Genomic DNA, 26,126 nt, shown 5'->3' with positions numbered 1-26,126 from the left:
TATTTTAAGATATTATGTTACTTCAAGTAGTTTGAAAAGCTTATTATTGACTAAAATGGTCAAACAACTCACTGTGACTCAAAAGTGATGAAAGACTGTAGAATCGATGCTGTAGTTTTCTCCTCTCTTATCATTTAGGTTTCTATTTTTTGTTTGTTTGTTTCAACCTCTTCAGTGAAAAAACATACTGTTAACTGTGTCTTTTTTTTTTTTTTATTTTCCCTTTCTCTTTCCTCTAAAATAATTCACCTCAATGATGAGTAAAAGTCATCTTAATTAAAACGCAGCCTGGAAGGTGGGAACTTTTTTTTTTTCTATTTGGAGAATTATTTGACCAATACACATACACTGATATAGGCAGATAAGGTTGGACTTGAGCTTAGTATTAAATAAAGAAAACAGGGCACAAGAACCTGAAGTAGATACAATCTACCTAGAAAACGTCGGGAAAGATAAAGGGAGGATGGCGGGCAAGGTTTGAAGTTATAAGGTTGATTATACATATTTTAGAAATCAGGCAATGAACATGGACTTCATCCATGGAGGTGGCTTTTCTACAATTGCCATCTATATAAGTCACTATTAGAAAGTAAGATGAATTTAGTGGTATGTGGACTTTTTTTTAATATTTATGCATTTCTTCTAATAGAAATCAGGAAAATATAACTAGGACATGGAATGTAAGCCAAAAAAGATGTTAAAGACAAAAAGGAAGCAAATAATAGTTAATGTACATAAGTTTGCAAAAAAAAAATTGTGAAGATATTTTATAAAACACTGATGTTTGCATTGCTAAAGACAACATGGAAGCTTTAATGGTTTTCTACTATAGGAAGAATGGGATATATTCTTTTTGATTCGGAGTGATGGTATTCAGATCCTATGTATGTAGGTTTCCCCCATTTGCCCACTCTTCTAGCCCACATGTTGGGATGAGAACTTGAAGAAACAATGTTCTGCTTGATACTAAAAATCGTGCAGATAATTTGGTGAGCTGGTAATGGTGACATGACCAAATGCTTCTACCTTAGAATAAACAACGAGTAATGGAAAATACATATACTAGAATTACACATTGCTTCTTAAACTGAGAAAAAATGTACAGTTTTATCAATGTAATTATTACAAGTAATCAATTCTAAAATTACCTACTAATCAACAACTCTAAGCAAGCCACCATGCTAATAGCGTCATAGATACAAAAACAAAGGTAACTTCTGTTGTGCAGTTTGTGATATGTTGATGTGAAGACAGAAAAGGAGGAATAAAACCAATGCCCAAGCAACACGAAGTAGAAATTATGTTTTCATTAGGTAGTTGAAAATTCTATGAGGGGAAGTAATGGAATAATAATGAAGAGAATAATAATGATAAATAATAATAGAAATAATAGTAATGCCTTCTATTCACCGAGTCCTGTTTATGTGCCAAGCAAAGATTTAAGCATTTTTAATGGAGTATCTTAATCCTCAAAGCAACCCTGCACTATTGATGATATTGAACTTAGATGTATTAAATAATTTAGAGAAGCCAGTATTCAAATGTGAGCTGTCTGACTCCAAGAGTGCACATTCTTAAAAATTGTTTGACATTGTTCTGGTGGTATGGTCAATAAAAGCCTCATTGAGGTGATGCTGCTTATTTAAGGCTTAAAGTCATAAAGAAGGTGGGGATGAGTAGGTAAGCCATTCAAAAGAGAAAGGAGACAGAGATTCAATGTGTGTATGAGATTGGCTAGTTATATTCAATAAACCATGACAAATTAATTCTATCACAAGCTGGGAAATTATAGAAAACAAAGCTAGAAAGTTTCTGAGATCAAGTGCTTACATATTAGGAACAATGGCTTATGCTAAATTGAACCTACTGGACTCAAGACATGGTAGAAGTCGTGCTTCAGGAAGACACATTGGGCCACCGTGGGAATAACATAGTGTAGTGATTAAGAGCCTGAGACTATGAGCAAGCCACTTGAATTTATAGCCCAGATCTTGTAACTGATCCCTGAAAATAAACAAACTCCTAGAAGTCTCATTTTCCTCATGCATGTGATACCTTTGGTATTGATGATAGTAAATATGGCTATGATTATGAGAAAGTAAGTCATTTACATAAAATGTTTGCTATGGTGCATGTAGTTACTGCTCAGCAACTATTAGCTTTTATGATTAATGTGTAAAGGTTGAATTGTATAAAGGAGAGACTGACAGCAGGGATGTGACTTAATAGGCTACCAACACAGTCCAGATGAGAACAGATAAAATTGTGAACTAGGACAGTGGCAGTAGCAACTGAAAAGAGGACAGTTACACAAGATATTTCAGAGGCATAAGTGCCTTCATGATTCATTAGATGTGGGAGGCAGAGACGTGACTCTTTGAGTGTTCATGCCTGGCTCGCTGGGACAATGATGGTGCTATTACTAGATATAGAACAATGAGGAAGACATCATGGTTTGGAGGAGAAATCATGGATCTAGAATCTATTTTGATGTATTGACTATGGATTCAAGTTTTATCAATCTGCCACGAAGGCAATATTTTTCTCAAGTGTGATACAGGAGTCGATTCAGGTGGTGGATGCAAGGATTATCAAATAGGATTACATTCCATTGTGAAAAAATTATTTCCTGTGGAATGCTCCCTTTATCATTCGGTTTACATCAAGGAAATGTTTTACTGTGATGCTAGCTGTGCTTTGCCATTTCTCTAATACCTTTCTCTCTTTTTCAACATACTCACATTCTGGGGAACACAAATATATGCACTTAAAATTTAAGAATTGTTTGTGTTTCATGATATATTTATGTCAACTTCTATTTACGTTAAAAAATTAACAAAAAACACTGAATCAATTTAAAGAAAAAAAAATACTAACGAACCAACAGTACAGTCTCTTGGATATAACAACATCATGAAAGGTGGGCTTGAATGAATGAAGGTTAGAAATACCTACAATAAGCTGGGTAGCATTTTAAGCAATGTTCCTGCCCAATTTCCACAGAGGTTTCTTAAAGGGACACATTTACTATAAGTCTAGGAGAAAATAATATAACTTCTTTGTAGATATAACTAGTTACAGAGCTATTCTTGAAAATAAGGATGACATCATAAATCAAACAAAAGATTATGCAGAAACTTCCAATCATTACAAAATTAATTACACAAGAATCATGTGCCTCTTTGTATTGGTGTTAAGTTTCAGTTCAGCCCCTTTCTTCACAGAAGCAATTGAAATAGCACTGCATACAAAATACAAACCAACGAAAGCAGGGAATGGGCAAAAAGACCAATGTGAAGGCTAATGACCATATTAAAATTCACAAGGATTTGATGCAGTCAATTAAATGACGCTACCCCAAATCAAATCTGATATCAATGCAGTTTTGCTTTGATTTCCCTAAGAAGATTAATAGCTTTGTAACACACTGGTTATTTTTATTGCCATGCTTTAAATGGATCGTTTTCTTCTGAAGTATCTCTTAGGAGACAATTAATACTCTAGATCATTCTCAATATGAGACATTGGGGAAGGGGGGTGATTTTAGGCCCTGTAATATAAAGCCAACCCTTCTCTCACAACTATTGGATTGTAATATTTCTTTGAGCTCAAATGACTAAAGAAAAGATTGGCTAGTCATGAATTTGTGGGTTCTGTTTTAGGGTGCTGGAATAATTATAGAAATATAAATATACAACAGAACTCAATGTCCAATTTCTCATTCTGGAAGCATGCAGACTTGGAGATTATTTTTACACACGTTCTGCATTTCACAGATGGAAGACTTCAGTTCTAAGGCAATCCTTAATCTTTTTTTGGCACCAAATGAAAAACTCTTCTAGTACTTGATGGTCAGGATTTCTAGAGAATAAGGGAGCAGAAAGCTACTTTTCAAAAATATACTTTAGCATTTCTTTGACCTTATCTCAGATTCTTTTTGTAAAATAAAAGTCTTTAGGAGAAATCTGCAAATATCAAAAGTAATATTGGGGCCAGATAGCTCTTTGATTTAGAGGATGGTGTTTATGAAGGTAGAATCTTAAATTTCCATCTTTGTGTAGCTCCTAAATTTGCTTCTCTCTGTACAAAATACCAAGGCCTTATTCTAAATTAGTCAAGACAAAAAATATGTCGTAAGTTCCAGGGGGAAAAAAATCAGGTATAAGTGAGTAAATAGACAGAAACAGCTTAATTCATGGAAAAGTATGTCTTAGTAGATGATAAGCTGAGAACACTATGATTATATTTGAAGTTGGAGCATGTTTAAATTTATGTAGTTTAAACAGGTGTAGCTGGAGAAATCTGTATGGAGTATATACTTAGAATTGCAGAAGGTTCATACTGTCCACCCATGAGACAGATCTGGTCTGGAAATATGTTTAACTTGCTCTCACATGAGTTTTTTAATTAATTCAATGAATACCATTAAAGTCATAATTTTTAATATAAAAATATAGATTTTAGCTTTTCTTGAAAATTTGAAATCCTGACCACATAAGGTGTCATGCTTGATAAGTATAATTCATATTAGTAAAACCTATTATTTATTAAATGTTCACTACGTGCCAGATATCGCTCTAAGCCTTTTACTCTTTTTTTTTTTGTTTTCTATGTGTAGGATGCCTGTGATGCAAATCATTTTATCCACATTGGTTATGTGGGAAAACTGATCTCCTAAGAAATTCAGTACTTTTCTCAATATCTACAGCTCGTAATGGATGGAGTTGTGATTTGAACCAAGGCCTGTTTGATACCAAAACCCAATGACCTTCCAGTGATAGAGTCAGTTCAAAATACTAAATTACTAAACAGAGAATTAGTCCATATACATTATGGTCACTTTTCTGGACCGTATTTGTGGAAAGTTCTTTTTTTTTTTTTTTTTTCTGTGAGATTACTTTAAATGCTCCTATTTCAATATATTATAAAACATATTTCCAAAAGAAACATTACACCTATACCTAATAAATATTTTCTTCTTTTAAATAATTGCTAATCGTTTTTGCTTAAACAAATTAAGCAAATAATTCACTTATCCAATGCGCTTCAAATTGATAGAATCCATTTATATTTATCCATTATACTAGAATACCAATTATAATTTCCTCTGGTAAATTAAAACACTTCATTTAATTTTCTGAATATCATTTTTAGACAGATAATAAAAAGCCTTCTGAATCATATATACCAGAATTTTAACTCTGGAAGGGTCACTCAAAATTATTTTCAAGTACATCTTACCAGAAGTTGTCTTCACTACTTCAGTGGTATTTCTCAGTCCAACAAATGAAAATTGATAAAGCCTCCAAGATCTTGTGTCACCCACTTCAACAGAACTACGCTTCCACTGATAGACAATTTCTTCACGTGGATATCCATCTGCCATGAGATGGGAAAGCACATATTTAAAATTATTATAAATAAACATATGTAGCAACCACCTTCCAGGAACAAGACGCTGAGGAAGATACTGAGAGAGAGTTGTGACTTAATGAGAATCTCAGACTAAATGGTAGAGAGTTCATGGTAGAGAAAATAAATACAATGCCATCATATCCTGATGGGTGGTTAGATTTACAAATCGTGAGATCAGAATCACCATTGAAAGTCACTTAAATTGCATTAAAAATATATTACATATACATGATTTTGTATATATAATATATGCACACTTTACATACATAGTCTTGGATAAGATATAAAAAGTGGCCAGTATATAATAAATAGTACATATACAAGATATTATTTCATGGTGAAAGGGAGTTAACCAGGGCAAGAGTTTTAGAGTTATACAGAAACAGAAAATATTAAAAGAACACACTCAAATTCCTCTCCAGAGCATGCACTTGGAGTGAAAGATGATTGGGAAACATAACCTCAACTATTTACATTATTTTCTCTCGATTTGCTGGGACTTCATTTTAATATACACAGAAATCTACAATTAAAAGCAATGAATGGAAATGCCAAGGGGAAGATCTCAATTAGCACTGTGTAGGTTCTGAGGAGACAGTCTTGTTCAGCCAAGAGAACAGAAAGCCTTCATAAAAGAGGCAGTAAGTACACTGATGCAGTGATTATCATTACCATTTCCTAGCCTTGATACTCTGGACGAGTGTCATAATTTTTTTTTTCTAAATTATTTGTTTCCTTATGGGTGGTCGATAGTATTTATTCCATGGAATTGATGGTCAATGTATTTATGTTTAATGAATAAACATTAAACAGTAGACTAAACTATCAAGTAAAGATGACTGATAGATTATAGATGATAGATAGATAGATAGATAGATAGATAGATAGATAGATAGATATTTTTAAAAAACTAGAAATCATCTCAACTGCATCTATTAACAATGCTATGTAAAGATAAGTCTTGATTATGGAGGCTGACTGATCACTTGGAATAAAATTTCTTATGTTTCCTCCATTTCTTTCAATCCAACTCTTTGTCTATTATGTGTTTATTAATTAAGAAGAAATGAAAGAGAAAGCAGGAGACCCAGATTGCTATGGAACAGGGATGTCGGTGGGGGCAGGATGTGGTAAAATCTGAGAAAAAGAATAATGATATTAGGAAACTTCCTATGGAGAATGTATTGGTGGATTTAATTTTTTGATAGAAATAAGTAATGTTAAGTTGTGTTCGGGTTCAGGAGACAGTTGTCAATTTGTGACCTGATGGCACAGAAATCACCAGTTCTTAAGCTTTACCTGACCTAGGAGAGTAGTCTCAGTTGGAAAATTAAAAAAAAAAAATTAAGTCTAGTCTCCTAAAGTTTAGGGAAGCTTTCACTTTAAAATATTCCATTCTTAGATAAAGTAAAATATGTGAAATAATATTTATAATGAGAACTTTTCTAAATATATATGATGTACAGTGATTTTTTTCTAGTTCCCTCTGGAATTGGGATAATGATGAACATATGATTGCTTCTCTCATTGTTTTTTTTTTTTTTCTGCTATCATTACGATGATTTAGTTGGCTCTTAGGAGTCTTCCTCGCTCCCTGACTGGAAAAGTATATTTATAAAAATAAAAACTTAAAATTCATAATCAGTTTTTTATTCTGCTTGGTATGCACAGTTGGCAGACCAAAAATTAGGAGGAGCTGAGCAACTTAACATGTATGCTGAACAAGTAGCAAGACAAACATTTGGGGAAAATTGAGACCTGTTTTTGATTCAGACAGGAAATATCTGAAGTTTACAAAATTTCACTGTATATTTTGTTAGAATCATCATAGATCTTCTCACTTTATTCTATTACTGATGATAATACTACTAATAAAAATAATAGAGATTTTTATTGAATCTTATGTGTGAGGTAGCATACCAAGCATTTTACATACACTCTATCAACAAAACAGTTATGGTGGGGCAGGTCTTATCATCTCTTTTGGGCACCTGGGAATGAGGACTCGCTGAGAGATTTAGGCATTTGCTCAAGTCTGTAGTGATGGAGTTGGGATTTGAACTAGACCCATATGATAACATAAATTAGTCTTTTACTCACTGGAAGGGAAGTAGTTCTAGATATTACTAGAACTCTAGGAGGAAGAGAAGGTAATTTTCAATTTTGTTATCTTTAACAGATATACTAAAATTGGAATGAGCAGACAACACTGTTGGATCTCTCTGCATCCTTAAAGGTAAGGGAGAAAATGAGCAGCAAATGTGCCACCCCTCCCTTCTCCTGGGCCCACGGGAGGAGGATCATGAATAATCCACCATTACCTTTTTCTATTGGGACCAGGCCTTGCTCTAAAGTTCTTCTCAACAAAAGACTCCAGGCAACCTCTCCCAATTCATTAAAAGTTTACGCCTCAATGAAACATTTGTAATTCCCACTAAATTAGATTTCTTTTTGCAGGAATCTCTAACAGGGACAAACTAGTGTTAGGATGAAAGAAACTGTCAAAATCTTCAAAATCAATAACATTGCTTACTGCAATTTTGCATTCCCTGTGAATCTCCCAGTTATTTGTTATTACAATTAGATTCTTGGTAAAAGGGAATACAAAACATAGAATGAGTATTACTTACAACTGGAGAACTCCAAGGGACAGGAGTGTTCATCCATTGGGAAATTGTGCAATTGTAATTGGCACTCAGCATCGATAGTCAACCTAAGTAGAAAGATATGAAATGTAAGTTGAAAGATTTTAGACATAGTTTTAAAAATGTACAGTAGAACAATTTCTAATGACCATTCTTGATCTTTATTCCTGGATAGTATATCTATCTCATATTCTTATTGATAACAAAAGGTGATTCTCACTGAAGAAATCCACTAAGTCCAGGAGAAAATTGTTTAAGACTTAATGCAATCCATTCATTTTAACAGACCAAACAATAGGTTCTCATTGTCCTCAACTTTATTTATTCAAAATTTATGCTCATGTATTTATTCTTTTGGCAAATTATTGCACAGATGAATTACTCAGGGAATGTATTTATGTTACTTAACAGAACAAACTGTTTTAAGAACTTAAGCTCATTTACTGTTTGCATATATATGAATGCTGATAATCCTCAGATCTTATCTGCTAATTAAAGTAGAACCTTCTGTTAATAGTACTTGTTAGCTTTTAGCTTTAAATTACTATATGTGAATTTAAAAATATCTATGTTTCACAATGGAGTATTGTGCTTTTTATAATAGAACGCTATAAAGCTATTAAACAGGATGTCGAAGTAGAAAAATATCTAATGGCAAACAAGCAATGTTAAATACATACACGCAGACATACTACAAAAATACTTGCAAATGAGTCTCAAAATATTTGCAAATGAGGTGCTTATTAAACATGCAGGTTTTCTGGATCTCAGTATAGGCTAGGATTCTAGAAGGGAGAAAATTTAAAGGAGTTCCAGATGTTTAGATCACCTTTGAAGAAGTCTGAACATATTCTAAAATTGTACTGCTGATGATTGATGATTTTTAAAATTTCATATTTGTTAGCTATTATTTCTTACAATGATATCAGTCTTGAAGTAATAAAACTGTTATTTTATGAACATTTGTTTACTTTAAAAGATTTTATATGTTAGCATAATTTTTAACGGGGTATTTTATTTTTCTATGATATAATAGAGCAATTACTGATCTTAAAATATAACTAATAATCATTGAGCCATTAATTGTTTACATGGTACTTAGTAAGGTTAATTGTTCGCTCACTTAGTAAGCGTTATTATGGCTTTATTATACTTGAACTTGCACGAAGTCACAAAGTTAGTGGCACAATTGAGATCTGAACCCGATTATCTGTCTCTAAAGCTAAAGGTTTTAATCATTGTCACTCACTAATCATATGCTCTTCCAAAGAAAATATTAGTTTTATTCATAAGTGAAATTATAATTAAATTTTATATTTTAGTATTATTTCTCCAAAGTAAACTGGAATTATTGAAATTAAAAAAATATATAGATAGATTGCAGAAACATAGAGCATATATATATTTTATCTATACATACATACACACTTATAACTCATTATAGCTAAGAACAAGAACAAAACCATCTCATCTATGACCATGCCACCCTGAACAAGCCCGATCCCATCTGATCTCGGAAGCTAAGCAGGGTCGAGCCTGATTAGTACTTGGATGGGAGACCACCTAGGAAGACCAAATGTTGTAGGCGTAAAAAAATAAAATAAAATAATAAGAGATTGCGAGCTGACAAGGTCCTTGCAATCTGTGAGGTCAACCAAGGGTTGCCTCGCCCAAAAAAAAAAAAAGAGTAAAATCATCTCTCAGTACAGATTGGCAACTCATTCAAACCTTGAGCAACAGTTTTGCGGTGGTTTCCCTAATTAAATATTGTATAGTGATTCTGCAAATTAACAGAAGTGAAAAAAATGACTAGAATATTCAGAGAATGTTAAATTAACTTGAGATAGTGTGACTGCCTTAATATTTCAAAAGCTAGACTGAAATCTGATTTATCATAAAAACTTTTATTTCCACTGGATTCTAATTCTAGTTATTACCTTATCTCTGACTTAAAACCCGTGATGAATTCAAAATATACGCAATGAATTTCTTTTATAATTGTAGCCATTTTTCCTAGTAACTGATGTAATTGTTTAATTAATATAAAGGTTTGTAGCCATTTTAAAATATTTTATTTTGTATGTCGAATATTATATTAGGCCTAAAGTATGTCACAAAGGCATTTATCATGAATTATTTTGAAGCTAAAAGTTCCAGGATACTAAGAACTAGAAAAATTATATTTATATTTTTTACTAAAATATATATATACAAATAAATTTAATATCTGCTATACTCCTGTATATCAGGCTCTACATTAACCATTTTACATATCACCCCATTTAGTCCTTATAACAACTCTGTAAGATAAGAATCGTTGTCTATTTTATAGAAATTAAAGAAATGAAAGGTAAGAATTTGTTCAATTGAGTGTGGTGCATATCATGGGAATAGTGGTGCCTTCTTTCCTGGTAATCTCCATCAGTTTCCACCTAATCTCTCTAATTAAAAACGTAACCAAGTTAAAGTATTAAACTTGCCATACAAACAAAGCTTTGTGATATGTCTTCTAGACCCCTACTACTAGATAGCTGCCCCAAGTTCTGTACATAGAATTTCCGTAGAGTTACCTTAATACATTCAGATAGTACAATATAGAGCTAAGCACTAAAGCGAGATTTGTCAGATTCTTAAGTCTATGTATTTACCTATTATGTTGTTTAATAATACACTCTCTTTAGCATAAAAATATTTTAAATGTTTGGAAATATGAAGTGCTAAGATAATAGCATAAAATAATTTAAGTGGAAATCTTCCAAATGTCACTTAATATTTAAGTTCAAAAAAAATATAGCTCTAACTTTTTCCAGAAGATGTCTATTTCGAAAAATAGCCAATGAATTAAGTCAAACAGCCTATATCAGTGTAGTGGGGAACAGGGGCTCAGAGATGGAATTTATTCTAGTTACTTGCCATTGTGCAGCTACAAAGAGAAAGACAAATGGGAGATTTCCATATCAAAGTTCTCCTTTTGCAATGGTTTCCTTGGAAACAGAGGCGTTTCCAAGCATAACAAATGGTGGTCCCAAGGATGACTAACTATTTTAGTTTTCATTTTTTAAAGTAGCAAGTCACACACACACAAAAGCCAAGACTGATGCAAAGATCAGGTGATCTTACACAAGAAAGGGAAATTTTATGTCCTTGTGAGAAAACTGAGTTCTCACATAAGTCGCAGAAAATGATTTCTACCTATGACTAGTCCTTTGAAAAGGCTCATCGATAACAAAAAGAACAACTAATTTTGTAGTGTCATGTACTGTTTTGATCAAACATGCCAACCCTGAGGTAGGCTTGAAATTTCTTTTGTCTTAAGAGAGTGTGTTTGATCTTTATTTTATTCCCATCAATTACTCCTTTCTTTTCCCAGAATACCTTAAAGTATAGAGCACTCGACCATCATTCCAAATTCTCAGCATCCTATTGGGGGTGGTTATCCAGTGTGCATCAGCCTTTTTTGAATTTCTGAAGAAAGTGTCTGGAATCCATATTTTCCCCACCATGTTGCTATTCAATCGGAGAACTTTAATGGTGCTGTTAAATTTCAAACGTCTGTCATACCATGTTTGGGCAAAAAATATATCAATCGTATATTCCTGTTTTAAAAAAAAAAGATGAAATAGAACATTTTAATACATAGGATTATATCGTAGAGCATTTGTTTGTATGTATAACTTTTGTTCTCACTGTCAATATGAAGCAAAGCTACTTTGGCTTTGAATAGTCCAAACGAAAGCAAAAACTTTGCTAAGAACACTCACTCAGCTTTTGTAGACCAGTTGATATTTTTATGGAAAAATAGACTCATCTAAATAAATGCTGGCAAAAGATCATAGCTCTGATATAGTTGTTTGCACTTGGTGTCTATGAAGCAGAGTTTCTCATGTGTTCTTGGCTAGCTAATTCGTTGTCGTGGGGCTGTCTTGAGGGTTTTAAGATGCTTAGTAGCATTCCTAGCCCCTACTCACTTGATGCCAGTAGCACAAACATCAACCCCTACCCACCAAGTTGTCACAACTAAAAAAGTACGTCTAGACATTGCTAAATGTGTTATGGAAAACAATTACCAAAGTTCAGAAACTTCGCTATCAGGTAAAAGTCCACAACACTCAAAAACAGTCCTAAACTGAAGCTCTGGAGGCTCAGTCACCTCATAATACAATGGGGACCCCAAAGAACCTATCTTGTTAGGTAGTGTGAGGATAGGAAAAGGGACTACACATAAAGTTCTTTTCACTGTATCTGGCAAATATAACAAACACCAATACAATATGTAAGATAACATTTTTTAACTATTATAGTTGTTGTCCTTTCTCTAAATAAGGGGAAATTAACCAATGAAAAATAATTTTAAATTGTGCTAATCTCTGTCACAAAACATATTCTCAAAGTCCCATTATGACAAATTATTATCCTCAAGTATGTACCCCTAAATGACAAGAGATCGATTTTAAACAAAGAGAAATAAGTGTGTTGCGAATTTAGATAATTAAGCCTGGAGTCAGAATGCCCAAGTTGTAGTTTGACTATCATATTTGTGTATTATTTAAAATTATTTTATAAATTGATTTTAATCATGCCTATCAATGAGAAAATTAAAAACAACAACAACAACAATATTCTTAGAAGATGAGAGCTGAGGGATAGGAGTTATCCACATTTCCTAGTTCAATTCTCTAAACCCACCACCATTTTCTGATGAAGAACGCCAAAAGACAGAAAGATTATTCCTTTGCTTCCTTGTACTTTTATGTGTTATTTCCCTGCATCTCCTGCTGCTGTGTCTCATTGTAATAGACTATATTTCTACTGGAGTGAGCCATGCCACTTCATTCACCATTTAGTTCCACATTTGCAATCTACAACTAATGATAAGGAAACTTATCATATGAAATTCTTTGTCAACTAATTAGTGATGTGCCAGAAGATAGAGTAATTAAATAATTTCTAATGTACATTTTGGAAAAACACTCTCACACAAATAAGTAAAAATAAAATCTTTAAGATTCTTTAAACAAGCTTTTCATAGACTGTGATCCTGGGACAGTAGCTCTGGGGACGAGTATTCTAAAGTTGAAAGTTCTATGCTTAAATAACCTACATATATAACTTCTTCATCTTAAATGTTACGATTTGCATCAGAATGCTAAATATTCTGAGAATTTTGGTTGTAAAGAACAAACATGTTGGCATTTGTTTAATGATTAAACAAACAAACTTATTTGCATAAACTATGCAGGTTTTTCACCCCAAGTGAGAGCAATTAAAATTTCTCATCTCTCTACTCAATGTAGTGTCCTTATAGTTAGCTTAGTAAAAGCTATATTAACGTTTTCATCTTATTTATGTTATGTTGCATGTTCTACTCTATTCTATTATAGCCTCCAATGGTTTCTAATTTCAGATTTGGATAGAAAGTGTTATACAAGAAAAAGTTACATTTATTGTTACATCTGATCAACTGTTTCCTCTGAGAAACAATCTGATTTGAGGCAAACTATGCCCTCTCCACACTATCAATAGTCTAAAAACTAGTGGGGTACTATGTTTTATTTTGTGCTAAGCAGTTATCATTGAATTTTAAGAATACAGCATTTTTACAGAAATTTTATACATATCACATTTAATTCTCATGTCAAATCATTAAAAAATTATCTTCATATTGCAAGAGAGAATAAAAGAATTTGAAAGATTATCTTTCCCTTCCAAAACTTTTTGTTGGCATATGTCTTGCTATTTGCATCATACTACAAGTCTTCTCTAATATGTTAACAAAATAGACAAACTATTAGAAACTTACCATATTGATAGCATTCACTGGACCAATGCTATTCACATACATGTCTGTGTGGATTAATGTTGGTTTCACTGTAAAGAAAACCATAGAGATATGTGCATGTAGAGAGGCACAATATTTCCATCTTTGCTATCCTAGAAATACATTTATTTTGCTACATTAGAAATGATTTATTTGCAACTAGTTTGGTGCCAGTAACTAATTTGCTACATTTAAATAACTTTATTTTCAAAGGGATATCTCCATTTAAGTATAAAATACATAACAAGTAAGCATAGTAGAGTTTTGAAATTGATTATCCTTTCAAGACTATATAAAAATGAACAAATAAGAAAAAAAATCAGATTTTCTTCATCCTCTGAAATATTCTGAATTTTACTATTTTTCCTTTAAGCTCTTAAATCTCTTTGGGCATTGTAACCTGAATTAATCCATGTAGAAGAAATAACTCCTTAATAACCTAGAAAAAATAGCGTTAGAAAGATAAAGTAGATATAAAGAGTGACAAGTATTATGAATCGGTTTTGAACCATTGTACCTGTTGATTCCTCTTATGATCACTTTATCCTCATGCGCCTCTAACCAACACAAGATTAATCTTTCTCAATGACTTAATGGATTTTGTGATTCAGAGGAAACCATATGGAAATCCAGTACACATCTATTTGTCAAAGAGGACTAATATTAAAAATCATGTAGTATTACATCCATGACCAAATGCATGTGCTCCATTTTCATTTGACATTTAATGAACAAGGATTCATAATATCATTCTGGGCTCTGATTCAAAAAGAACATTTGTCTCATTTTTATCCACTTTCCTTGAAAGAGCCATGCCCTAATTCTCTATGGTGGATTGAATTCTTCACTGTTCTCTGTGTCTATACCTTTGGGGTCAATCAAGACTATTTCTCTGCCTCTGAACTTTGGGCTTGATCATTTGACTTGCTTTGGTTAATAAGATAAGGACAGAAGTGCTCATTCTAATCTCAAGCATTATGAACTTCTTCTACCTTATGAACTTCTACTTTTTCTCTTATTCTTTGCTGTTATCACGAGAAGGCTACTCCTAGCTCGTCTGCTGGTCCCAGGAGTGGAATGAGTACAGCTTCCTAAATGAACAGCCCCAGCTTGGCTTAGATTAAATTAGACCACCCCACCAAAGTGCTAAGTAAATGCCTGTTATTATATGCCACTGAGATTTTTATAATTGTTTGTTGCACAGCAATAAGTAACCAGTATATCCTTTCTTTATGATTATTTGCTTGTTTGTTTTTGACATTACTTCATAAAGAAGTGTCACTTTTCTTTTTCATCCTTTGTTTGGGATATCTCAGAAAAGTTTAATATCTAGCTCTCAAGTTTCACTTGAAAATTATCTTTCTTCATTTGAACTTATCAATGCCCCTTCCTCCCCTAGACTGGAATGCTAATTATACATCCTTTATCTATTTTTACAACTTAATGAAAGTATCATTTAAATAGTTCTGGTTATTGAAATATGCCGATGTTTTCTTCTAATGTGGTAGGCATGTTTATGACTTTCTTGCTACACCACACTACAGAGGACTTTACAATACCTCCTATATCAGGTCGAAGTTTATTGTCGTAGCCTTCCAAGAGGTTGTTTAAGATAACAGTAACATCACCCTCAGGAACTTTTGGTGTCAAGACCCATGTTTTGTTAGAAGCATAATCTTCATAGTCGTCATCAGATTTTTGGCTAGTGAGGCTAAGAAAACAAAAATGTTGGTCAGGAAACATATAGACTACATCTAAGTTAAATTTTACCCCCAGGCCACTGGTGGAAAGAGAAAAATGAAACCAGATTACAGGAATGGATTGAAATGGATTATAGTAAAATTCTGATCTGAGGGTTAGTCTAGCTAATTAAACTGCACAGTGTGCTCTGGGTTTTCAGAATGCCTTGCCCGGCCATCTATAGGTATACCATGTTTTACTACTTATTTTTACCTTCTTCAGAGATGATGTTATTCATGCCCACCTGCCCAGCTTTAGGAAGAACCTTGAAAAAAACTGTTTTTGTGAAAGTGATGCTTAAATGAAAATAATGTAGTCCACAAATTCAGGCATAATGTCTACTATTTTTCCTTTGAGAAGTTAACTTGCTCCAACCTATTAATGAAAGTAAGAGACTGATAATTAGATTCACTCCCACAAACTGCCAGACAAGCCTCTCCCCCCTCAATTGAACTACTAAGGAAAGCTCAGTCTTGCTGCCTGTTTTTCCCCCAGGGTGTGTGTATGTGTATTTTTTTTCCCAGACTTGCACTGAAGGCAAGGGCGGTTCATTTATCTTTGATCGTTAAGAACCTGGTTCTGTGAAGAAAAAATATAGTTGCAGGCCTTAAACCACTCTTTACTACAGTGAAAATTCCTAAACTGGAAACTCATTCTATTGGTTAGTGTACTACAATTATAGAAATGAAATTACCTATTTCGAGTGATCAAGAAGCCACATCATATTCTGCGGTTTAGTTTTTTATGCCCAAACTTGTCAGAACACCCCCACATCTGGGCCAGAAGCTAAGACTGACTTTGGAAGGATGTTGGAATTCCTGTAGCTTGTCTCTCTCGGGATTCCATCCCCCTCCCTCCCTCAACAAAAGATAAATATATTTTCCAGATCTAGGCATAAAGCGAAACCTTGCAAATGCTGCAATTTTCATTTTTATTAGCTCTTAGTAAATATAGTTACTTCTATGGTTTACAGTGAAAAAATTACAAACATAAAATATAAAATTCCCTTCCTCATCCCTATCTTCAGTTTATTTTCCTAAATATATGGTATAGAATGGGTCTTGTCAGAAATCAAATCACTGCCACATTATCCTGAATTAATATTAATGCATATATTTTGTGTTTATTTTGAAATATATATATATATTTCTCAAATCATGTTTATTACCTTTCTTCGGTCATACTCAGTTATACATATGACTATGTTTTATATAAATGTAGCTTGAAGATTAGATAGATAGATAGATGATTAAATATGGTGGAAAAGTTGATTAATTAATCTGGTGTAAGAATGAATAAGGTAGGTGAAGTTTTAAGAGTAATCACTATCGTGAAACAGTTTAGAAAGTAAGAAATCTCTTTTTATAATCCTTTAAAGCTTTATGAATAGAAAACATTATATAAACTGAGCCACACATCTACATACAATCTAACATAGCCAGTGTCTTTAAGCAAAATGTGAATTTCATAGGTTACTCATAGAGAATATGATGAACCGGACAAAGCTTCAAACAGCTCTCAAAGAGAAAGACCTCAATACGGGTTACGACAGTTCTCTGCTAGGGTAATAAATCCCTCTTGGGCCTCAATTCATCATTTCTCCAGAGCACTGTGAATTCTGCCTAACAGAACCCTAATCCTATGACCTAAATCTTACTAGTTTAAGAAGAAACATATAAACAAAAATAGCTAAGAAATTTGTAAATCTTTCCATTGAGAAAAGAATATGATTTCTTTTTCACTACCGTTTAATTTCTTTATACAAAAAGACCTTTCCAAAAATAATCTCTCCTTCTTCCTTCCTCTGTGTCTGTCTCTGTCTGTCTCTGTCAGAAAAATGTACCCTATTAAAATTTCTTCAAGGGAAGTCGATATATGTTAAGTTGTTTTGTTTGCTTGTGTTTAGCCCTTTCTCATACTTAACAAATAAATGATCCAAGGCTGATGGTGCTGTATTATCATCACTACTGTTATCTGGTGAACTAGAAGGAAAAATACATTAAATGAAAAGATAAGGGATACTTGTTTAGTAGGAATGCTACTTTCCATAATTGTACCAATAAATCTCATAGCATCAACATCTACTGGATGCCAGACAATAATCAAATTGATTATTTCATATAAAAGTATCAGTGACAGATTTTTTTCATACTTCAGGATGACTACTTAGCCATAGAAAGGTAAAACAGAGTAGAGAAGTTAAGAGCATATATTTGGGAGTAGGAAATTACCAGGTCTGCTTTCCGGTTTTGTTTGTGCCTCTGTCACTATTTTATGACCTTGGGCAAGATATTTAACCTTGCTAAACTTCAAAGTTTTTATTTTAAAATAATGTTAATACTGCTAGTATTCATATCACATTTTTGTGGAAGGTTAAGCATTTAATACTTATTAAATGCTTAGCACAGCAACTGACACATAGTGTTAAAAAATATGTTTATAATTATTATTATTGTAATAAAATGTCCACTACTGAATTTATAATATCAGCTTCAACCATGTAACTAAAACTTGCTTCTACAGATGCTTTTCCAGGTTTTTATCTAATATGGGCTGAGAACTGAAAACCGATGTTTTCCCAGAAGAAAAACAATGAGCCCCTACCTTATAAATAAATGAAGTTTTATTCTCTAGAACTTTCTCACTGAAGTCTAAATTAATAGGGATGATGTATAAGCTGGGATTGTTTCCAGATTTGTCTTTTAAAAGGAACCTCTCTCATTCACTGTTGGCTATTTCTTTCTCTAGAATTCTTTGGAGTCAAAAGCGTCCACATTTATAGGTGAATGATCTAGGGATAATGAAGTCTGACCATTAGATAAGGCATTCTGTAGAATTATGAACTGCATGAGAATGCCAAGATAAAAATAGATTAATAAAGATTCAGTGAAATTGACTTAATCATTGAATGGGCTAAGATCAAACATAGACTCGAACTTCTAGCTTAAGGCACATATCTGGATAAATAGCCTTTAGAAATGATTACTTTTTCTTCGGCTCTTTATTTAAAAAATATAATTTTGTAAAGGGAAAAGATTGAATTTGAAGTTATTCTTTAATTAACTTATAATGGAAAATTTTTTTTTGTAGTCTGAGTGACAATTTCTGAAAGACAGTACCAGAAAATGTTGTAAAGTTTTCATCTTTGAAAGCTTTTAAAAAATAGTTAGGAAGCCATCTGACCAAAAGCCTTGGACTAGCAAAATGAGCATCTGGGAAATTGCTAGAAATGCAGAACCCTGGGTCCCACCTGGACTCTTGAATCAGAATCTATTTTAGTAAGATCTTTGGGTAATTCATATGCATATTAAAATTTGAGAATTTCAGTCATAGAATGTTCAAAACAATGGTGCTCGTGTGTGTGTGCGTGTGCGTGTGTGTGTGCGTGTGTGTGTGAGCTCTTTTAAAAATACAGATTCCCAGGTTTCTACTTTAGATCTTTCAATTCTAACTCTTCGTGTTATAAGTTAGATTATCAATTTTTATTTTCACCTTTACAGTTTTCTGCATTTTTTAAATTTATGCATGAATCAAACATGTAATGAGTTCATGTTTATTATCAGAAAAAAATGATCTATTTAGGAAAAAAAAGTGACTTATAAAAACAAAACAAATATTGGACAGACATAGTTTAATGAGAGGTTGATGTCAATGGAGATTCTAAATATTTGAATTTTTCTGTGTATTTGCCACTGTAAAGATTAATCATGTAGTTAATGGAATTTTAAATTTTAATCCAGGTATTTCATGTTTCCATAGAGTCAATAAAACTCTAAGCTTTGTGGGGAATGAGAGTAGATCTAGTCATTATACTCTCCCAAGGCTGTACAACAACAAACATTCGCATGAGATATAAGAACAATTTCATTCAGGTATCTTCAAATCTCTTGGTGTTTGGCATCGTAAAGACAGAGTATATGTTTGTCTTTCTCTGTCATATGTAGGTAAATAGATGAATAAACAAAATCTCACTTATTTTTTTCTTGCAATATTTTAATGAGTAGCATTTCATTCCTTTGAAACATTAGTTTCACTAATATTTTGTTGGTACAAGTTTTGGCTTACATTTATTTTATTTTATAGGCACAATGAGTCAAATGCAGAGTATTATAAATATGTCAAAATATATCTCCCAAGGCATATATTTCAGCAAAATGAGAGTACAATGACTAGATCCATCCCCGGCCCCACAAAACTTAGAGCTTTATTGAATCTATGGGAATCTGATATATCTGGATTAAAATGTAAAATTCCATAAACTGCATGATTTCAAAACTTTTCTATCAAGAATTCTTGTGCATTGGATTTTCTGCTCTGTTCATATTACCTGTATTGTGAATCTCCACTATGTAGCACAAAATCGATTCCTTCTTTTTACTGTACTCATAAGGATCTAAATTCTCACCAGGCTATAAAATTCAGTGGAAATCTCACACTCCTAAAGCATCAGTAACAGAAGAATGTATTGTTCCTTACACCATCATGTTACCTGAGAGTTTGTTGAGTTCCAGAAACCTGGCCAAACTCCAGTACCTTGGCAGATTTATCCTTTCAGCCTATGATCTTTTCTGTTCTCCACTTCCCAAAACAATATTTGCATGGCTCACTCCTTCTTATCTTTCAATGTTCAATACAAATATCATCTTCTTATAGAGAATGTCCTTTACATTTATCTACCTTTGTCACCCACCCCACATTTATATGTTCTAGTCCATTATTTGCTTCTTAGCATTTTCATAATGTGTATTTATTGATTTACTCATTGTCTGTCTGCATTGTTAGGCTATAAATTCCATAGGTGCATGATTAATTAATATTTATGGAAAGAATCAAGTTTTTTGCTAACTAGTTTTCCTAAGATAAATAATAAAAACTACAATGGCTACTGTTAAATATTTACTATGTTCTAGGAATAACAAGGACTTCTCATACATTTTCCCACTTAATTCTTAAAACACTGATATTTCTATAATTATCCCCACTTTACAGATGAAGTAAAAAACAATAATATTTACCAATAGTCACTTCAGCTTGCCAAAGCCAAATGTTTAACCATTATGCTTTCAAGGCTTTGAAACAGGAATTGAGGCCAAAGAATCTGCCATTGTGTATTCATCAAAAAATAGAATCATCCAAAATACATGGTTGTTTAGGCTCATGTTTTTCTTAGGACAATAAATTAGTTTATGCCTAAGCTAAATTAAAGTATGTTAACTTCAACACAAAGTTAATAACATTCAAATTTCATAAGCGTGCCGTAGCAGATACCAATGAATTGATCTCCTCACAATGGGAAATAAAAGCAAAACCCACAATTTAACTTAATGGATGTGATAAACTCCCTCACTGAAACAATTTCTTGGCTTGGAAATCAATGCAAACTGCCAGGAAAAGGCATGTTCATTTAAGCTGGTTCATTTCATAGAATGTTCACCAGACACTGCAGAAGGTAAATTTTGGTAGAAAATGTAGGAGCAGGTATGGTATGTGAGCATATATCCTCAAAGGGCATGGGGGACTTAGAAACTGATCATGGGAGGAAAAGACTCTGCTCTGTACTTTCCAGGTGGACTGGGAGATCTTGAGGGACACTGTGGTGTTGTTCAGAAAAAGGAGCATTGGGATAGCAGTTGCTTTTTCGTATGAGGGCCTTTAGTGACCTCAGGGATTCTATACCTCCCAGGAAGGACACGTAAGGCACAGAACCTGCACAGAACCTGTTGGGATGGGTGCTCTATGCACAGGCATGTACGGACAAGTGTGTGCATGTAAAGAGGGTAGAGTTAAAGCAGGGAAGTAAATCATTAAATATCAATTCTAATAGTGAATTGTCCTACTTATAATGACTTCCTTAGCTCGTACCTGATTTTTTATATTGGGTTAACAGCTGTTGGGAAATGATTATTCAACTGAGTCAGTTACCAGAACTATATATTCCAATATGTAAAATGCAAACTGTTTATTTTATTGGCAGTCACTAACGTCCCATATCAAATAAATGTGTAGGGTTTTTTTTTTAGCTAATATGAATTTCATTGTAAGTATCAGAATATTTAAACTAAATTGGGAGGCATAGAATGTATAATTGTAAAGCCAAATGTAGGTTGAGCTTTATGGTGCTTTGATTCAGATTCTCAATTACGTATTTAAAAACTCAGGTTATTTCTTTTTTATTTGTTTTTCAATTACAGTTGACATTCAGTAATATATTCATTTCAGGTGTATAACATAGTGGTTAGACATTTATATAATTTGCAAAGCGATGTCCCCAGTAAGTCTAGTACCCACCTGGCACCATACATAGTTATTACAATATTATTGACTATATTTCTTGTGCTGTACTTCACATCCCTGTGACTGTTTTGTAACTACCAAGTTGTGCTTCTTAATCCTTTTACCTTTTTCTCTCAGTCCCCTAACCCTTGTCCCATTTGGCAACCATCAGTTTGTTCTCTGTATCTAAGTCTATTTCTGTTTTGTTGTCCATTTATTTTGTTCTTTAGATTCCGTATATAAATCCGTATATGAAATCACATGGTATTTGTCTTTCTCTGTCTGATTTAATCCTTGAGACACTGATATTCCTATAAGTATCCCCATTTTACAGATGAAAAAAAAACAGTGAGATTTACCAATGGTCACTTCAGTTCGCCAAAACCAAAATGTTTAGCCATTAAGCCGTAAAGCTGTGAAACAAGAATTGAGGTGAAAGATTCTGCTAGTGTACATTCATTAACAAATAAGATCATCCAAAATAAATGGTTGCTCAGGCTCATTTCACTTAGGACAACAAACTAGTTTATGACTGAGATCAATAAAAAATACATGGTACATATATACCGTGGAATATTACTTGGCCATAAAAAAGAATGAAATCTTTCATTTATGACAATATAGATGGTCCTAGAGGATATTGTGCTAGCTGGAAAAACTCAGATCCTTTTTATTTCGCCCTTCTATCATCCATGGTCAGCTTCGACCCAAAGATGGTTTGACTTTGTGGCCACAAGATGTTGGCAGTAACTCTTTATCTCTATTATTTCTTATTAACATCCATGGAAACAGAAACAAACTCTTCCAGAAGTTCTCTCAAAAAAGTGAGATGTCTACTTGTCTAAAAGTCTCTAGAAAGTTTTGTTTTGTGTGTTATTAGCCCAAATACTTATGAATTCATACATCTGAAACCAAGTTCTATGGCTATAGAAAGGGACTATATTGACTATTTTAGTCTAGTTGTATGTCCCATCACTAGTATCAAAAGATGGAATCAGCTTCCTAAAAACATATGTGCTTCATAGATACCAAATGAAAATTGGGATAATTAAGAAAGTAAGGAGAGAAAATGTGGAGAAGGTAACCACAGTGTTTATGGGGGTCAATAAGGTATAAACAGGAAAAAAAAATGTCAGCTCATATTCTAGGGTTATCGCTGAAGTCCATTTTCTTTGGGTTAGCCCACTTATCGTAGTTTTGTTTGTTTATTTCAACCTTCTTTAATAAAAGTGGGAGAATATGGAGTACCTAGGACTCATATATTGCCGGAGGGACATTTTGGCATTATCTGCTAATGATGAGCACCTGTGCATTCTGTAACTCAGAAGGAACAACCCTACATTTATTCCAAAGAGAAATGCATGCATATCTCTACTCAAAGAAGATGTTCAAAGTTGCATCATTGGTAATAGAAATGAAATATGAAACGATGTTCATAGTTGCATTATTGGTAATAGAAATGAATAAAACCAAATCAACAGGAGAATGGATAAATAAAATATGATATAGTCACATAATAAAATATTATATGACAATACAAATTAGTGAACTGCTATGTGCAGCAAAATAAATATAAAAAAATAAAACGAGCAAAAGATGCTACATACACATACAGCTCCCCCCACAAACACATACATTCACATACACGTGTATAGTATGTTTCTGTATATGTAAAATTTAATAACAGGTAAAATTCAACTGTAGATCTTAAAGTCAGAATAATGATTACTTTCAGGGAAGATAAAAGGCTAGAGATCGAGAGAGGGATGAGGATGTTTTCTGGAGTGTCGGCAATATTTTATTTCTAGATGTGGTTGGTGGTTATGTGGGTTTCTATTTCAAGTGATAATTCATATTTATGTCTTATACACTGATTCATATTTATGTCTTATACACTTTTTGTGCATTTTACCTCACAACAACAACAAAAGCATTTAGAAAATTTAGTTTAGGTGTAAGAGTTAAAAGGAGAATATTAGGTCTCTACGGGCAAGAAGTGTTTGTCTTCAACAGTGTCATTTTCCAAAACTTTATAAGTGTCTGGCACTTTACAAGACACCAGATGAATGCTTTTCAAAATATTGAATGAATTAATGTGAGTATGGGTTATTTTTAAAGATTCAATGTTTGCGAAAACTAACTTGGTAAAATTCACTCTCTTTACAAATATGCATATATAACAGTTGTAGCTAATATTAAAATGAGCTGCCTAATTACATGCCATCACATGATTGCCATCAATATTTATGTCCTATTAAGATCGCCCCATAATAGTGTTTCTCAAAGCTTAGGATATCTTCCCCTGGTACCCAAGACAATTTGAATTGTCACATAGCCATAACATTAAAAGACAGGGAAATATGCAATTAGACAATTTTTCCCTTTTTAACATTTTTCAGCATATTCAGTTATAGTAGGGACAAAGTCTTATTTTATTTGTAATTCATCTTTAACCACATTCCCAATTTGCTAATCTACTTTCTATGGAGAGCAACATCAAGCTCATCACTTTCGGTAGATAATAATATGTATTTAAAATATGATAACATAGTTTTGGTTTCATCGCATTTACTTTATGAAAAATGAACTTGATTTTTCAGGTTTTATTGCATTTATTAAGTGTGTTAAATCAAATAATTATATTAGAAAGATATCGGTTTTATGACAACTAATAAGTAAAAAAAAATAACTAAATGTCACCTATATGTGGTGAAAACCATGAAGATGGCCCAGTTTAGAACACAATGACTTATAGATTTAGATTTCTTGACCTTTCAGTTAATCAGCAATATTTGAGACTCTTCTGTGCAAGGCACAGTTGCAGATGGAAAGAAGTTCAAAGAACAACACTGATATCAAAATGTCTCTCATCTATTCAAGGAGACAAATATCTGAAAAGCTAGGAAACTTAACAGTGCAAAGCAGTAATAAAAACATTGTCACACAGTGGAATATGACTAATCTCTGTCTACCAGTACCTCCAACTTGATATGAAGGTTATTTCTATCGTTGTCTGTATTCATTTCCAAATCTCAATTTCTTTCGTAAGATTATTTTTCTTGAGAACATAAAACATTTTAGGGAACTGATAAAACATTGGTTTCCTCTTTTAGCAAAGTGTAAAGTAATATATATAAACATGCAAAAATTGTTCACTTATTTACAAGGTGGATAAAAGAACTCTGTGGGCTTTCTCACAGTCCATGAACAAAAAGTTAAACTATCCCAGATTTAGGATAGTTTAAAGGTCACCGAGAGCCAGTGTATGAAAATGAAAGCTGATTCTGTTCATTATCTTGACTTGAAATACTGAATTATAAGAATTTGCGAGAGTGTTTAAATTTACACAACTGTATATGAATAAAGATCAATTTTGCTCTATGCAAACTTAAAAATTTTTTTAAAAGCTATTATGCTGGAAAGTAAATCACTGAAGTTTTCCAAATATTCAATGACATAAGATTTTTGTGAAATTGTCTGATGCTAATGAAGGCTGATACATATATTTAGACATATTTCAAGCATATCAATTCAAATACATTTAAAATGTATTGAAAATGAGTAATATGTTAAGTGCATGTTTAATCTTATACAAAATTGCCAAATTGTTCTTCGTTCTCTATTCCCACCAGCAATGTATGAACATTTCAGTTGTTGCACTAACTAAAAGGTATAAAAGTGCCAGTTGTTCCATTTTTACCAACGCTTGGTCTTGCCAGTATGGTTTTTATTTTACTCATTCTCATAGGTGGATAGTGGTAGGATATTGTGGTTTTAATTTGGATTTACCTAATGAGTAATAATGTTGAACCTCTTTTAATCTGCTTAACACCTCTGTAACTTAGATGAATCTCAAAGGCACTATGCTCGGTGAACTACAGTGACCAATAACATACTAGTTGTTGCCGGGAGTTAAGAATAGAGGAGGGTGTGACTACAAACAGGTGGCAGGAAAGAACTATTTCGAGGGTGAGATACAACTGTTCAGTATCTTGACTTGGGATACTAAATTACAATAATTTTCACTTGTTTTTAAATTCACACAACTGTAAACTGATAAAGGTCAATTTTGCTCTATGCAAACTTAAAAAGAAAAACAAAGTTATTATGCTGGAAAGTAAATCACTGATTTTTTTCAGAATGTTCATTGAAAGGAGATTTTTGTGAAATTTCCTGATACTAAAGTATGAGATAATGGAGCCTAAAATTTTTTAAATCTCCTGGTAAGAAAGAAA

At 32.9% G+C, this 26,126-nt stretch overlaps 1 protein-coding gene and 1 pseudogene across 9 annotated transcripts in view; one reads left to right on the top strand and one right to left on the bottom strand.

Moving 5' to 3' along the window:
- Positions 1–26,126, bottom strand: part of GABRG2 (gamma-aminobutyric acid type A receptor subunit gamma2) — a 77,716-nt gene that overhangs the window by 38,039 nt on the left and 13,551 nt on the right. For 5 of the 9 annotated variants that reach the window (XM_039877312.1, XM_039877255.1, XM_039877285.1 and 2 more), the window contains exons 2-6: positions 15,438–15,589; positions 13,861–13,928; positions 11,436–11,656; positions 8,046–8,128; positions 5,242–5,379 (exon numbers count right to left, since the gene is read on the bottom strand). In XM_039877312.1, the coding sequence (XP_039733246.1) occupies positions 5,242–5,379; positions 8,046–8,128; positions 11,436–11,656; positions 13,861–13,928; positions 15,438–15,589 (662 nt within the window). Of the gene's footprint in view, positions 1–5,241; positions 5,380–8,045; positions 8,129–11,435; positions 11,657–13,860; positions 13,929–15,437; positions 15,590–15,983; positions 16,014–19,641; positions 19,656–26,126 lie in introns of those variants that run through there. The other 4 variants (XM_039877295.1, XM_039877303.1, XM_039877320.1 and 1 more) reach the window with 3 other exon arrangements.
- LOC120616687 (uncharacterized) lies at positions 9,530–9,648 on the top strand (annotated as a pseudogene).

This window comes from Pteropus medius, unplaced genomic scaffold (genome assembly GCF_902729225.1).
Source record: "Pteropus medius unplaced genomic scaffold, Ma_sr-lr_union100, whole genome shotgun sequence".
Taxonomy (NCBI): domain Eukaryota; kingdom Metazoa; phylum Chordata; class Mammalia; order Chiroptera; family Pteropodidae; genus Pteropus; species Pteropus medius.
Note: the sequence above shows the minus strand (reverse complement) of the source record. Positions and strands in the feature narration are given on the sequence as shown.